This window comes from Trachypithecus francoisi, unplaced genomic scaffold (genome assembly GCF_009764315.1).
Source record: "Trachypithecus francoisi isolate TF-2019V2 unplaced genomic scaffold, Tfra_2.0 Lachesis_group20, whole genome shotgun sequence".
Lineage (NCBI taxonomy): Eukaryota > Metazoa > Chordata > Mammalia > Primates > Cercopithecidae > Trachypithecus > Trachypithecus francoisi.
Window position 1 is genome coordinate 36398676 of NW_022681466.1, and position 17428 is coordinate 36416103.

General features: G+C 40.3%; 2 protein-coding genes across 14 annotated transcripts in view; both read right to left on the reverse strand.

Moving 5' to 3' along the window:
- Window positions 1–17428, reverse strand: part of BCAS3 (BCAS3 microtubule associated cell migration factor) — a 736060-nt gene that overhangs the window by 597341 nt on the left and 121291 nt on the right. For all 13 annotated transcript variants that reach the window (XM_033183763.1, XM_033183759.1, XM_033183754.1 and 10 more), the window contains one exon: window positions 16009–16081. In XM_033183763.1, coding sequence (XP_033039654.1) covers window positions 16009–16081 — 73 coding nt within the window. The remainder of the gene's footprint in view (window positions 1–16008; window positions 16082–17428) is intronic.
- LOC117067339 (keratin, type I cytoskeletal 18-like) lies at window positions 12224–13094 on the reverse strand. The gene has a single exon (XM_033183769.1). It carries the CDS (start codon window positions 12994–12996, stop codon window positions 12580–12582), a length of 417 nt encoding a protein of 138 aa, XP_033039660.1. The 5' UTR covers window positions 12997–13094; the 3' UTR covers window positions 12224–12579.

Here is a 17428-nt window from a genome sequence, read left to right on the forward strand (position 1 = left end):
AGCCGCCACTGGCTTTCATTCTCCATGTAGTATATTACATACAATTTACGTTTCTCAAACACCATGACTATTTTTGGAGATGATGAAACTTCCTAGAACATACAACCAGCTCAATGACTGACCTAACTCTAAAGAGAATTAGGCCGGGCACGGTGGCTCACGCCTGTAATCCCAGCACTTTGGGAGGCCAAGGTAGGCAGATCACGAGGTCAGGAGATCAAGACCATCCTGACTAACACAGTGAAACCACGTCTCTACTAAAAATACAAAAAATTAGCCAGGCTTGGTGGCAGATGCCTGTAGTCCCAGCTACTCAGGAGGCTGAGGCAGCAGAATGGAGTGAACCCGGGAGGCAGAGTTCACAGTGAGCCAAGATTGTGCCACCACACTCCAGCCTGGGCAACAGAGCAAGACTCTGTCTCAAAAAAAAAAAAAAAAAAAAAAAAGAGAGAGAATTAACTTCTTTTATTGTACATCCATTTTCAATTCTCTCCCTTTCTGTCTTTGTTTTGTTTTGCTTTGTTTGTAAGAGACAGAGTCTCACTCTGTTACTCAGGCTAGAGTGCAGTGGTACAATCACAACTCACCACAGCCTTGAACTCCTGGGCTCAAGTGATACTCCCACCTCAGCCTCCCAAAGTCTTGGGATTACAGGCATGAGACACTTTGCCAGGCCTCGATCCTCTCCATAAAGCCATCTTTTGAAAAATGATTAAAGTTTTTTCCGCTTTGCTTCCCCTGTGTCTGTACCATTCCCCTCACCCTTTTTTCAACCTTTCTGGGACTCATGATTCCCTTGCTCTAAAATCAAATGACAATTTAGGACAAAATAAAAACTAAAATCAAGGGTGCTCCAAAACACAGGGAAACATGGCAAACTACAGATTAAAGAGTTGTGACAGTACTACCCCATCCACCCTCTAACTAGGCATATATAAACAAAGCAAAACTTTTTGTTTTAATACAAATATGGCTACTATGGTTCATGTATCTATTGCTGTATGACAAACCACTAGAAACCATACTGGCTCAGGAGAATAATCACTTTATTTCTCAGATTTTGTGAATTAGATGGGTTGTTCTTCTGATATTCTCTCCTGGGCTCATTCGTATAGCTATTTTCTACTTCTGAGTTGGCTGCAAGTTGAGAGAGTGAGGATCGTTGAATCTCTTTTTCCATGTGGTATTTCACCCTCATATGATAATGACAATGGTGGTTTAACAGAGCAAATCCCAATATAAAAATATTTATCAAGCTTGCATTTCTGGTATGTCTACTGACATGTTATTGGTTAAAGCAAGTCTCACAAAGAAGCTCAGATTCAAGTGAGAGGGGACACCGCAAGAACATTGATAGGTCTGACCCGGAAGTGTAATTCCTTGAAAGGCATTTCTGCAATAATTGGAAACTACATTTCAAAGTAGTCTGATACAATATTCTTTGACTAGAGACTGTTGTTTTGACTAAACTGGCAATAGTGTCTCTGCCTGAAATTACACATAGAAATATTACTTCTTAACACATACTTATTTAAAACTGTATTTTGTGCAAAAACCATTATGCCAAAAAAAAGTGTATGTAAAGTAGTATAGGTATAGCTTTTCAAGAGCTTAAGTGAGGTAAGTCTATAGCCAAATAAGCAATTTACTGGTAAACAATATTATAAATGAGAAATTCACAAACTCAAAATGGCCAAATAACAGGGAGATATGAATGAAGAGGTAACTGAATTAAGGATTGAAAATGAAGAACAACTTGTAAAAATCCAAATTGGTGCCATAATGACACACTACTGCATATTTATTAAAACAGCTAAAATCAAAAAGACTTAATAAAATAGATGGACAATGTCAAGTGTTTCTCAAGTGGCAGAAAAACTGGAAATTTCATTCACTACTTGTAGATGTAAAATTGTACAACCACTTTGAAAGGCATGCATCTAACATGTGATCTAACCATTCTACTTGTAGGTATCTGCTCAAGAGAAAAGGAAGTATGTATGTCTATACAAAGACTTGAATACAATGTTCATAGCAGCATTATTTGTGAAGGCCAAATTCTAAAAACAACCAAAATATCCACCAACAGGTGAGAGCATAATCATACTCTACTAAACTAAACCAATATAGTAATATTTCACAATAAAAATGAATGCACTACTTTGGCAGACCAAAGGAGGTGGACCACATGAGCTCAGGAGTTCAAGACCAGCCTAGGCAACGTGGTGAAACCCTGTTTCTACAAAAAACACAAAAATTAGCCAGGCACGGTGGGGCGCACCTATGGTCCCAGCTCCTCAGTGGAAGGATCATTTGGGCCCAGGAGGCAGAGGTTTCAGTGAGCCGAGATCGCACCACAGTACTCCAGCCTGGGAGACAGACGGAGACTCTGTTTCTCACACACACACACACATACACACACACACACACACACACACAAACTACTGATACATATAATATCATGGCTGAATCTCAAAAGATTAAGCCATGAGTAATCAAAGCTAGACAAAAAAAGAGTACACACTATATGATTCCACTGATATAAAACTTTAGAAAACACAAACTAATCTATAGTAACAGAAAATAGAACATTGGCTATCTTGAAGAAAAGAGCTGGGAGGAGCAGAAGGAAGAATTACAAAGAGACATGAGGAAACTTTGGGGAATAAGATGTTCATTGTCTTGTTTGTAGAAACAGTTTCAAAGTTATATACACATCAAACACATAAAACTGTACACTTTATGTACAGTTCATTGAATTTCAATTATACCTCAATAATTGGATGTTAAAAGTATGTATGACCACACACACTGCAGTCTTTCCTGCTACAATTATGATTCTCAATGGGGAATAATGTCAGTACATCAAAGAAGTTGTATTATGGCCAGGTGCGGTGGCACACGCCTGTAATCCCAGCGCTTTGGAAGGCTGAGGCAGGTGGATCCTCTGAGGTTAGGAGTTCAAGACCAGTCTGGCCAACATGGTGAAATCCCATCTCTACTAAAAATACAAATATTAGCCAGGCATGGTGGCGAGCACCTGTAATCCCAGCTACTTGGGAGGTTGAGGCAGGAGAATCACTGAACCTGGGAGGCAGAGGTTGCAGTGAGCTGAGATCGCACCACTGCACTCCAGCCTGGGTGACAAGAGCAAAACTCCGTCTCAAAAAAAAAAAAAAGGAAGTTTTATTAATAAATAAAATTCATACCACTTTACTTTTTTGTACTATAATTTAACAGCAACTGAATACAAAGTACATTAGATCAACTGAATGCAGAAAACCAGGAGAAATCATGTTTTTCATGGCTCAGTTTAACCATGTCCTCTGTTTTGAAAGTGCTTAAAGAGTGTTACTCTCTGGCCTTTGTCCATTTTGTTCTTTTCTCCATAACTTAACAGTCTCATCTTTTTTTTTTTTTTTTTTGATACAGAGTCTCGCTCTGTCACCCAGGCTGGAGTGCAGTGGCCAGATCTCAGCTCACTGCAAGCTCCACCTCCCAGGTTTCTGCCATTCTCCTGCCTCAGCCTCCTGAGTAGCTGGGACTACAGGCGTCCGCCACCTCACCCGGCTAGATTTTTGTATTTTTTAGTAGAGACGGGGTTTCACCGTGTTAGCCAGGATGGTCTTGATCTCCTGACCTCGTGATCCACCCGTCTCGGCCTCCCAAAGTGCTGGGATTACAGGCTTCAGCCACCACGCCCGGCCTCTTTCTTATACCCCCATTCCATCAGGGCATCTTTGTCTTTTTTAGGTAAAATCTTTTACTTTTTAATTTTTTTATTAGCATTAAAACAGCTTTTAAATGTTCTAATTTTGTACTCAAATTATAGTTCAGAAAACAATGTTGCATACATTTTCACCAAGCCTATTTCTATCCATTTTAGTGTGAAATTTTGTAGAATTAAGTGTACTGCCCCTCCAAATACACACTGCATTCTCAATATCTTGTTCCTTGCCTTGGGAGACTGACCCATATCCTGTGAATTGCATCAATGGGCTCTCTGGACCTTCAGAATCCAGCCCCTAGTTTCTGATTGGGTTGACCCTGTAGGAAGCCTCTGGAGAAACAAGATGCCCCACTGTCGGCAGGGCACAGTGGCACACACCTGTAATCCCAGCACTTTGGGAGGCGGAGGCGGGCAGATCACAAGGTCAGGAGATTGAGACCATCCTGGCTACTAAAAATATAAAAAAATTAGCCGGGCATGGTGGCAGGCACCTGTAGTCCCAGCCACTTGGGAGACTGAGGCAGGAGAATGGCGTGAACCTGGGAGGCAGAGCTTGCAGTGAGCCAAGATCATGCCACTGCACTCCAGCATGGGCGACAGAGCGAAACTGACTCAAAAAAAAAAGAAAGAAAGAAAGAAAAAAGATGTCTCACTGTCAAGTTACTGAAGACAGGCTAAATCCACCCACCAGAGGCCTCAGTTCCTGTTGCTAACCCTCTTCATGTCGCCTTCTCTGCAGGCTTTATTAAGGGTTATCTCCTCTTGCTTAGAAATGATAATGAACCAGACATGGTGGTTCATGCCTATAGTCCTAGCTATTCAGGAGGTTAAGGTGTGAGGCTTGTTTGAGTCCAGGAATTTGAGGCTGCAGTGAGCTAGGATCAAGCCATTGCACTTCAGGCTGGGTACAGAGTGAGATCCAGTCTCAGAAAGAGAGGAGGGAGAAAGGAAGGGAAAGGAAGGGGAGGGAAGGCAGGGAAGGGGAGGGAAAGTGAAGGGAGGGGGACAGTAGGAGGGAAGAGAAGGGGAGGGGAAGGGAGGACAGAAAATGAGTCTCAGCTCCCACATGTGTTATTTTATTTAAACTCTCTTTGAATTACCCAATTTGAGTATGCTATCTGTTTCCAGCAAGGGCCCTAACAGCACAGATTTTCAGGAATACATATATCAAACAGCAAGTAAGACAATTCTGTAAGAAATTAAACCAGTATTCCTTTGGTTTGGTCACCTGCAAATAACCATTTTGGTAAACCATTTGAGATCTGTACCAATTTCAATATCACAAGAAAATATACAAAGTCTGCAAATATAATCTCACACAGTCTTTAGATGTGTCCATAGTTTAAATATTATAGTTTAAAATAAATACATAAACAACTAGCCCATGGTTACAATTTTACAATATAATATGTGTATTCGTTGACACTGACAGACTACTCTTAACCTCCCACTAAGATCTGTTCAGCATGTGTTTTAGAACTGTATTAAGTGTGAGTCAGGTGTATAATATTCTGGGCCCTTTGCCTTACCACCACACAAAAACTAAAAATTTGCTTTAAGTAATTAAGTGGACTGGGGTCATGAAAAATGTACATAATTAGCATTTAAACTAGTGACTCCTGTTTATCAAAGACAAAGTTAACATTTTAAGACATATTACAAAAAACATCCCTAAACCACATGAGAAAGAGTAATTAAATAGAAGTAACAGTAAAGTCATCTTATTTCCCTAAGATTCCCTACATCCATAATCAGATAAACAGAGATCATATCTAGCAAGCACTGAGGTCTTAGTTGTTCTAAGCTAATACTAAAACCCAGAGCACCACAAATCATCTCCGTTATTGGATCGCCTAGTATGCTAACTCATCCCATTAAAAACGTCTCTATGCCAGTGCGGCGCTGTCAGCATAAATGGTATACCAAAGATGTAAAGCCCTTTCTTTGAGTAGTAAAGAGAGCCACAGAGCCATGGCAGAGAGCTAGAAGAAAATCCAGATATCCACAGAAAGCCTGAAAAATGCCAGAGAGATGGGCAAATGAAAGACTTGGTGTCTGGATTTGGTGCCAAGGAACTGTTGGAAGAGCCCATGTCTACAAGCAGCAAAGACTGGAAAAATGGCATAAATCTTCTTTGCTGCCTATGCAAATAATATCGGTCAGACCTCGCAAACACAACTGACAAAAATCAGTAAAATTGAAAACATCAGGTATCATATATAAGGGCTCTGGGATTTTTCATGACAAAAAAAAGAGTCACATACCTATTATCCCAAGCAATATGCCTCCACTTCTAATTATTTAATAACATAACTCTTATTTACATTAGACAAATGTTGAAATAAAGCCACTGCAGTACCACTTCAGGATGGTGACACCGTGCTTAACCTCCACCTAACAACTGCAGTTTTAGGAAACTGGTTTCTACATACCACTCCGTGGACTTCTGCCAATCCAAGATGACACTTTTGCCAGTTTGTAATAATGAGAGAAAAATATTAATATTGTGAATTAACTGCATTCTATTTAATGAACAGTCAATTTTGAAATTAAGTCATTCCTCCTATTTAGCTATTAAGATTATTTTGTTTTTCTCAGCCATGTGCAATGGCTCACATCTGTAATCCCAGCACTTTGAGAGGCCAAGGCAGGCGGATCACTTGAGCCCAGGAGTTCGAAACCAGCCTGGTCAACATGGGGAAACCCCATCTCTACTAAAAATACAAAAATTAGCAGGGCACAGTGGTGCACACCTGTAGTCCTAGCTACTTGGGAGGCTGTGGCAGGAGAATTTCTTGAATCCAGGAGGTGGAGGTTGCAGTGAGCCAAGATCATGCCACTGCACTCCAGCCTGGATGACAGAGTGAGACTCCGTCTCAAAAAAAAAAAAAAAAAAATTGTTTTGCTTTTCTCAAAGTAAATTCAAAGTAATAACTGATAGTCAGCTATAACTTTTTCACATGTCCTTGCTTGGCAAAAGACTAATTTTTCTGATTATCGAAATCCTATCTTGGAAACAATGGCCATAGAATGCCTATATAACAAGAGATAAGGGATTCCTAACCAATTGAGATGAAGAAATTTTCGCTCACTGTTAGAAGAATTTTTTCACATCACAGTGATGCGTGATGGGAGCCTCTGGACAAACCTTTAACCTCTTTTCTTCATTTACAACACAAGGCAGTTAAATGACATGATCTTCAAGGTTCTTTCCACTTCCAATAGTCTATGATTCTCTCTACATAAACATCATATTTTCACATAATGTGTGTAATGTGATCATAATATATTGGATTAAACATTCTTCAAGGTCTGCAGTCAGCTCTTGAATAATGTTACTCATTTGCTATTACTCATAGTAGCCAACAAGATTCTAACCATAAACAGCTACATTCTGGGAACTGTTTAGCATATCACACACAATAAACTTTGGTTTCCTCCCTGTCTCACATTATTACACAAGACACTGCCTTAGTTTCTGGATCAGTGGCACAGTAAACATTATCTCTTTCCAAGAGCGTAAATGACTTATCTGGAATTATTATGGTGTGATCTCTCAAAACACAACAAAACAAAACACTAGAATACCTAAATAAATGGCACTTTAACGACTGTCATCAATGCAATAAGAGACAGTATGTTAAATTTTGGGCTAGGTGCAATGTATTTATTACTAAAGGATAAAATATGAACAACTGGGATTATCTGGTGAGAGCTAATCATACAAATTAGGTCATTTTTGTCTTACCCCACTAAATCAGAGTTGAGGGGCCAGTGAGGGAAAGCACTTGGGGCACATAGCACCTGCTCCAAAAATTAGCCAAAAAGCCCAGCTGCTGAAACTACCTGCTGTAACCCTAAGATCGGTTATAACTGGTAACTGCTGAAACGAACTAGCATGACTCCACCGTTGTCATTCTAGCACCAATGAGCTTTCTTCTAAAACAATATGTTGCATTTCTCTAATTTCCCAAGCTTTTCTTTGTTCTTCAGACATACCAAAACCACCCCAATCTGTGTATGTGCCCCACATTGCAATTCTGTTTTACGTACATTCTCGAATAAAATGTTTTGCATAGAGATTCATCTCTATATTTTTATTTTGACTTTGAATGACACTTTCCATAGCAATTCCCCTTTTTTTAAAAAAGGCACTATGAATTTATAAAAATGAAAAGCTGGCCAGCCCAGTTGCATCCACCTGTAATCCCAGCACTTTGGGGGGCCGAGGCAGGCAGATCACAAGGTCAGGAGATCAGGACCATTCTGGCCAAAATAGTGAAACCCCAACTCTACTAAAAATACAAAAATTAGCTGGGTGTGGTGGCACGTGCCTGCGGTCCCAGCTACTCAGGAAGCTGAGGCAGGAGAATCGCTAGAACCCAGGAGGTGGAGGTTGCAGTGAGCCAAGATCACGCCACTTCACTCCAGTCTGGTGACAGAGCCAAGACTCCGTCTCAAAAAAATAAAAAAATAAATGAAAGTTATACATCAAAAGAAAATCTTCGTGAATTTTCCCAAGAATAATTTAGTAGGCAGTATTAATTGTGAATATAAGCAACTTGACAAAGGCTAAACTACATGGGTGCTCAATAAAGCATGTGCCAGGGAGACGGAGAGCAACCTGCACATCCCATTCCTCTCCAAATGGAGGGATGTCCTTAGATTTTGTACCCAACTGGGTATGAAAATGTAAACACCTAGGCACAGTACATATGACTCCTTAGATTAAGAGATATTCTCAATCATGAAAAAGTGATACTAAAAAATAAAGGACGAGTGTAACTACTTGTATAGCAAGCTTCCTAAAATTCACTTAGGCAAAAAAAATATATATATGAGGGTCTACTAGATACAGGGCACTGTGCTAATACCAAGAAAGAAATAAAGATGGGCAAGATAAAGAAAACATTCTCAAGGTACATGTGAAATTGGAGAATGTCTCTAAGCAGACACTTCATGATTATGTGTGGCTTTCTCCATCAGACTTCACTGGTTCCCTGAATGGTTCCTCATATCACCTATATTTATGCCTATAAACAGAGTCTCATTAACTTAAATTATTTTGGAAGCACTTACATCTGTTCTACATCGTCAGTTGCCTGCTGTTTTTTGTTACTTTATTTAAAAAACTGGAAGCAGGTGAAGGAATCTACCCATTCTTGAAATTACTTTGTATTGGACATAAGTTGGCACTGGACTTTTAAATAATAGTGTTCCTGAAATTAGCAACCACAATTTTCTAATAGCCATGTTCTTCTTATATTATTGCTATCATGTAAAGGAGACTTCCTTTGAGTTCATTAAATGATGTGTTTACATGAAGAAAAAATAATAATAAAATAAAATTGGGGAAGTCCTTTTCCACATTGAAAAATTCTAAGTAACTAAATGGTATACGTCAAACATACTAAAATAACAAAAGTATCTTTTGCTTATGCAGAGACACTGCATCAAAATATACGCCTAACACAAAAACTCTCTTAAGAAGCTACTGTTTGCCAGAGCAATCAGGCAAGAGAAAGAAATAAAAGGCATTCAAATAGGAAAAAATTAAAAAGTCAAACTATCTCTCTTCACTGGCAATATGATTGTATACCTAGAAGACCCGAAAGACTCCACCCAAAAGCTTCTAGATCTAATAAACAACTTCAGTAAGTTTCAAGATTAAAAAAAATGTAGAAAAATCAGTAACATTTCTATATATGAATAACATCCAAACTGAGAGCTAAATCAAGAATGCAATCCCATTTGCAATGGGCGCACGCGCACATACACACACACAACACACACACACACACACACACACATATACACATAATACCTAGAAATACATCTAACCAATGAGGTTAAAGATATAAGAACTACAAGACACTGCTGAAAGAAAGCAGAGATGATACAAACAAATGGAAAACCATTCTATGCTCATGGATTGGAAGAATAAATATTGTTAAAATGGTCAAACTATCCAAAGCAATCTATAGATTTAATACCATTCCTATTAAACTACCAATGTCACTTTTCACAAAATTAGAAAAACTACTCTAAAACTCATATAGAACAAAAAAGAGCCTGAATAACCAAAGCAATCCCAGGCAAAAAGAACAAAGCTAAGGCATCATATTACCTGACTTCAAACTATACTATAAGACTACAGTAACCAAAACAGCATGATGCCAGCACAAAAACAGACACAGAGACCAATGGAACAGAAAAAAGAACCCAGAAATAAAACTGCATATATCTACAACCATCTGATCTTCAACAAAGTCGACAATGACAAGCAATGGGGAAAGGACTCCCTAAACTATAAAAATCCTAGAAGAAAACCTAGGAAATACCATTCCGGACGCTGGCCTTGGCAAAGTCCTCAAAAGCAACTGCAACAAAAACAAAATTGACAATTGGGAACTAATTAAAGAGCTTCTGCACAGCAAAAGAGAATCTCAACAGAGCAAACAATCTATAGACCTTTGTTGGATGTACAGTTTGTGAATATTTGTAGTGAATATTTTTGTGAATATTTATAGATTCACAAATATGCATAAATTATGCATCTAACAAATATCTAATAAGGAATTTAAACAGTTCAACAAGCAAAAAACAACACCATTAAAAAGTGGGCAAAAGACATTAACACACACTTCTCAAAAGAAGACATACAAAGATTAGCCCAGCAAGGGGGCACACACCTGTAGTCCTAGGTACTCTGGAAGAGATAAACAAATTGCTTAATTGCTCCTAACATAACCTCCTACTTTTTTTTTTTTTTTTAAAGAAATCTTTGTTACCTCTGAAAATAACTGGTCAGAAAGGTGTAAATATCTAAATCTGAGGTTAGGGCAACCTTAATAGAGTCCACAGACAGAATATGCCTGTGTATGTATGGAGGAATGCCCTCCATAATGACAAATAGTATGGTTCCTGGAAAGAACATAGCTTGAGGATCAAGCAGAAGCCTGGGTCCATGACTCACTGTGTGACTGAACCTCTATTAGCTTCTTCATGCATAAAATGAATAATACGATTCGGCCAGATGTGATGGTTCATACTTGTAATTCCAACATTTTGGGAGGCTGGGATGGGACGATTGCTTGAAGCCAGGAGTTCAAGACCAGCCTGGGTAACATAGTGAGACCTTTTCTCTTCAAAAACAAAATTTTTGTTTTAATTAGCCAAACATAGTGGCATGACTTAAAGTCCCAGCTACTCAGGAGGCTGAGATGGGAGGATCTCTCAAGCCCAGGAGTTCAAGATTATAGTCAGCTATGATTGGACCACTGCACCTGGGCCTGGGTGAAGAGGGAGACCCTGTCTCTAAAATAAATAAATGAACACACAAACTCAACTGTCATAAACTCAACTGTATGTATGTATGTATGTATGCATGTATGTATCGACTCATGGATTGTTGATGGCACTCAAGTTCCTAGTATCCTTTATCTATCTAAAAGCAGAGCAGAGCCCTCCAAAAAACCTCATTTGTCATAAATCTCCTCCCCTGGGGCAACTTAATCTCTTCTAGGATCACACCCAAACAGATATTTTTACAAAACTATTGCATCTCCTGTCTTTTCTCCTAAGGACCATCTTAATTTTCTAAAAAGTCACAAGTGCCCTTTCTTCCGCTCTCATTCTAAGAAGTCATTTGTCCTACAAAATGTGCCCTTGTGTCCCTCTCCATCCCCATCTCCTATTGAGATGATATATAAACCACCCACCTTAAGTCACATTTTTTTTTGCAAACTCCTATACGTACATATGTAATTAAATCTGATTTTTTGTCCTCTTGCTAATCTGCCTTTCGTCAGCTTAAATTGCAGCCCTCTCCCCAAAGAATTTGAGAGGAGAGAAAATTATTCCTCCCCAACAGTAGTTACTAAAGAGTCTACTCTATTCAACATCACCATACGCTTACCCATTACAAACATTTAGACAAAAACTTAACAAGACATATTAGATCTACATCCATAAAACCACTTACGAATTTTTTTTTTCTTTTTTTTTTTTGTTTGAGACTGGGTCTCACTCTGTCATTCAGGTTGGAGTGCAGTGGTGAGATCTGGGCTCACTGCAACCTCTGCTTCCAGGCTCAAGCAATCCTTCCACCTCAGCCTCCCAAGTAGCTGGGACCACAGGAATGTGCCACCACGCCCAGCTAATTTTTTTGTATTTTTTTGGTAGAGACATAGTTTCACCATGTTGCCCAGGCTGTTCCTGAACTTCTGAGTTCAAGCAATCCACCAATCCACCCACCTTGGCCTCCCAAAGTGCTGGGATTATAGGTGTGAGCCACTGCATCCAGACCTATTTCACTTTCTGTATCTTTTATATCCTTTCAACAGCAGAAGTTCCACTTGAGTCTTACATAAATTCTAACTCCTTGTTGAGATTCTCTATTTGTTGAGTTATTGCTATAACCCTTTCCTTCAACTGTTTATACACAGCTCATTTAGTTCTTAGAACATATTTATAATAGCTCCTTTAAAATCCTTATCTGTAAAATTTAACATCTGGAGATAATCAGGTATGATTTCTTTCTTTTTTTTTCTTTTTTTTTTTTTGACCTCTGAACTTTTTATTGGCCTCCTGCTCCCCAAAGGGTCCCCTGCTTCTGCTGGCTTAATATCTCAGAACTTTGATGTTGTTGGTCTCAGACACCACGCTGCCATCCACTATCCTGCAGGAGGTGGTCTTCTGGATGGTTTGCCTGGACTTGCTGCTGTCCAGGGCATCACCAAGACCGAAGTCCTCGCCATCTTCCAGCAGGTGACTGTAGGTGACGATCTCAGTCTCCAGCTTGACCTTGATGTTCAGCAGGGCCTCCTACTCCTGTCCCTCTGCCGGGTCTATGCCAGCTCTGACTCTAGGTGTAGCAGGATCCGGTTGAGCTGCTCCATCTGCAGGGTATAGCGGGCCTCCACCCCACTCAGGCTGTTCTCCAAGCTGGCCTTCAGATTCCTCATGGAGTCCAGGTCAATATCCAAGGACTGGACTGTACATCTCAGCTCCATGAGCATCAACTCAGCAGCTCCAACCTTGACAGACTGCATGGTGACCACTGTGGTGCTCTCCTCAATCTGCTGAGACCAGTACTTGTCCAGCTCCTCTTGGTTCTTCTGAGCCAGCTCGTCATACTGGGCCCAGATGTCTGCCATGATCTTGGTGAGATCCTGAGATTTGGGGGCATCTACCTCCACGATCAACCCAGAGCTGGCAATCTGGGCTTGTAGGCCTTTCACTTTCTCTTCGTGGTTTTTCTTCATGAAGAGCAGCCCCTCCTTGACAGCCTCGATCTTTGTCTCCAGCTGCAGCCGTTGACACTGGTGTCATTAGTGACCTTGCGGAGCCCATGGATGTCACTCTCCACAGACTAGGGCATGGCCAGCTCTATCTCATACTTGACTCTGAAGTCATCAGCAGCAAGACGGGCATTGTTGATCTGCAGAATGATGCAGGCATTGTCCACAGTATTTGGGAAGATCTGAACCCTCAGGTCCTCAATGGTCTTGAAGTAATGGCTCCAGTCTCTGACCTGGGGTCCCTTCTTCTCCAAGTCCTCCCGGATTTTGCTCTCCAGCTTCTGGTTTCCAGTCTCCACACTCCTCACTCTGTCCAGGTAGGAGGCCAAGCAGTCATCCAGGCTTTGCATGGTCTCTTTCTCGTTCTGGATGCCTCCCAGTCCTGCCAGGCCCCCGGCCATCCACACAGCCAGGCCCCTGGACCCCATGCTGCCCCAGAAGCTGGTGGAGTGGGACCCGGAGATCCAGGAACCGGAGCCCCCGGTGCCTGCATAGATGCTGGCCACGCTGCTGACTGGCTGGGTGCCACAGCTGGGCACCTGGACAAAGCCCAGAGACCAGTAGTTGGTGGAGAACGTGGAGCTAGTGGTGAAGCTCATGCTGTCCAGAAGGGAGAACGAGAGGACAGGACTCAGGCTTTGCCGAAGACCAATCAGGTATGACTTCTATTGTCTGCCTTTTTCTCACTGCCACAATTTCCTGTTTCTTGGCATGTGTCATAATTTTATATTTAAAAATAGACATTTTAAGCTGGGCGCGGTGGCTCACGCCTGTAATCCCAGCACTTTGGGAGGCCAAGGTGGGCGGATCACGAGGTCAGGAGATCAAGACCACAGTGAAACCCCGTCTCTACTAAAAATACAAAAAATTGGCCGGGCGCAGTGGAGGGCGTCTGTAGTCCCAGCTACTCGGGAGGCTGAGGCAGGAGAATGGCATGAACCTGGGAGGCGGAGCTTGCAGTGAGCCGAGATCGCGCCACTGCACTCCAGCCTGGGCAACAGAGCGAGACTCAGTCTCAAAAAAAAAAAAAAAAAAATAGACATTTTATATAATACAGTATAACATTACTCTGGATTCTATGAAATCTGTCTTCTTCCACAATTTGCAATTGCTGGTTTCTCTGTTCAGTTTTATTATTTCTTTTATTCTTGCATTACTTTAAAGCCTGACTTTCAGGGTCTGGCCATGTTATCTATGTATCTTAGTGGGCAGCCAACTATTCAACAGAGGATTCACTCAAATACCCCAGGTCAACAAAAGTTGTTTTCCTTTGCCAAAGGATCTGCACATCTACCCAGATTTTTCTTCCCCCTCGACCCTTTTTCATGGCTCCTCTGCATATGCATGAAGCCTCAGCTAACCATTATCTTAGGCTGAAAGAGCCACTGGCTCTCAAAGCACACATGCCATCAAGACAGTAATTTCCACAGACAGTGCTGGCAGGCATATGCAATAACTGCCACTCAGAGATGAGTGAAAATTTTCCAAGCACAGCAGGTAAGGTACTAGTCCTCAAAACCCTTCTCACCCTGGAAGACCCTCTATAACCAACCAACCAACCAAACTTGGAAGAGAGAAAGTGTGGAGTGAGATGGGAGCAGCTGCAGGCATGAATGCCAAAGATTCCCACTGCTGTTGTGCGAAGATTAGCAGTTTCTCAAGCTTAAACACTTTTCAGATTATTATATGTTTTTGGTTGAGTTTCAGAGCACTGCAATAGTTGTTTTCACCTGTTTTGCAGATGGCATTAAATCTAAGTCACAAACTTTTTTTTTTTTTGAGACAGAGTCTCACTGTCACCCAGGCTGGAGTACAGTGGTGCACCGCAACCTCTGCCTCCCGGGTGGTTCAAGCAATTCTCGTGCCTCAGCCTTTCGAGTAGTTAGGATTACAGGCACATGTCACCACACTGGGCTAATTTTTGCATTTTCAGTAAAGACAGGGTTTCGCCTTGCTGGCAAGGCTGATCTCGATCTGCTGACCTCAAGTGATCTGCCTGCCTCAGCCTCCCAAAGTGCTGGGATTATAGGCGTGAGCCACCATGCCTGGCCCACAAACTCTTAGTATTCTTAAATATATTTATTTCAGTTTCTCTTCCACTAGTATATTATAACCTACTCTGGCAGTCCTTCTCATCTGCTGCAATATTTCTCATTCCTTAAGATCTAACCTATACTGCTCCTTCTCCATAAGGCTTTTTCTCGTTAATTCATGCACACTGATCTCTCCCTTCTCTGAATTCCTCTCATACATCATTATTTCATAATTATTTTGCATGTGTTGTACTTTTTCTTTTCAGCCACATTCATAAGTCTCTGGGGAAAGAAATTAGGCTTTCATGATTTTGTATCCTTATCCTATACCTGGCAAAGTGCTGAGTATACAGTAAATTCTCAAAGGCTGTATGTCTTCTTCAATCCAAAAATTTACACTTGAAGAAATTTGTCTTGTAGCCTATGAGGTCAAACTATACCATTAGGAAACAATAATCAAGACTCCAAGACCTAACCACGTTATATTATTAACACATTCTTCCCTTCTCCAATGCCACATGATCTGAAGTGCACACTATTTACTGAAAGCATGGGGCAGAGACGGCTAGTAGCCAACCTAATATCCATTTTGATCATTTTCCTTACTAACAAAACCATAATCATTCCTAGCTTTCCTTGCAGCCAGAAATTCAATTAGAGGGAATGCACTAACTGGAAAGATATTTGTATTTGTTCACAGTATTGTGGTAAGAAACAAAAAAGAAAATTCATGCAACACCTTTAGAATAGTATCAGGCACATGCTATAGCATCAATAAATGTCATTTACTGTTAGAAACCCTAACTATGTTTTACTTCCTTCTTCTTCTCTCCTATGAGAGCTTAGTCTTATGGTTACAAAGGTTTTATAACATCCAAGTTCTCCCTCTGGAATAATACAAATTTGTAATAGGTGATGCAAAGAATTTTTAAAATTTCCTTACCCAGAAGATCCAATGCTCTTACAAACACCAAGGAGGGGTCTTTTTTCAGCAAAGTTATCACATTTTTGAGCACCTGACAGGGAGGATAAAATAAATTGTAAGCTTTGAGGAATATTATTGTATAATTCCCACTATTTTCATGCTTTCAAAATACTTGAGAATAAGTATTCATTAAAAGTTGATGTAATTTATACAATTGAATAAAAAGAAGAAAAGTTACTATATAAAATCATTATATATTATATATATGTACTCATTTTAAAAATTGAACCAGCAAAAAAAATTTTTTTTTTTTTGAGACAAAGTCTCACTCTGTCACCCAGGCTGGAATGCAGTGGCATGATCTCAACTCACTGCAAACTCTGCCTCCTGGGTTCAAATGATTCTCCTGCCTCAGCCTTCTGAGCAGCTGGGACTACAGTCACGTACCGCCATGCCTGGCTAATTTTTGTATTTTTAGTAGAGACAGGGTTTCACCATGTTGGCCAGCCTGGTCTCATACTCCTGACCTCAGGTGATCCACCTGCCTCAACCTCCCAAAGTGCTACAATTACAGGCATAAGCCATCATAGCCGGCCTGAATCAGCAATTTTTTAATGTTTTATTCGCACCAATTTCAATCTTACACACCTTCCCCATGAGATCAGAAAACCATCCCATAACCCACCAACTATTTACATAAAACTAGCATAAGATTGATGTCCAAACTAAATAAAGGTAGTTCAAGACAAGAAAATTATAAAATTATAGGTCATTCCCATTGATACACAGTTGCAAAAATCCTAAACAAAATATCAGCAAACTAAATAGCAACATATATGAAAAAAATAAACTCTCATAACCGAATTAGATTTACCCAAGAAACAGTAATAGTTTGGCATTATAAAATCTATTAACGTAATTAATCATATTAATATTTCAGCAGACGCAGAAAAAGTATTCAATTAGACTCTATACCTAATCATAAGAATAAAAAATATAACAAAAATACCTTTTTTAACCTAATAATGATCATCTACAAAAGATCTACAGCAAATGTCACAGGTAATGGTTCAGAGTTTTCCTAGTAACAGCAGTAATAACACAAGAATATCCATAGTTGCAGCTCCCATCAAGTCCTAAGTCCACCTAATAATAATAATAATAAGTGAACTCAACAATATTACAGGATACAAGACCAATATAATACGAACAAGAAGCAAAAAAAGTAAAGTCAGGAAATATAAATGGTTCTGAATCATATGAAAAGGTGCTCTGTGTCTGCTCACGCCTATACTCCCAAAACTTTGGGAGGCTGAGGCAGAAGGATCACTTGAGACAGGGCAAAACTCTGTATCTACAAAAAATAAAAACAAAAAATTAGTTGGGTATGGTGGCACACACCTGTAGCCCTAGCTACGCAGGAGGCTGAAGTAAGAGG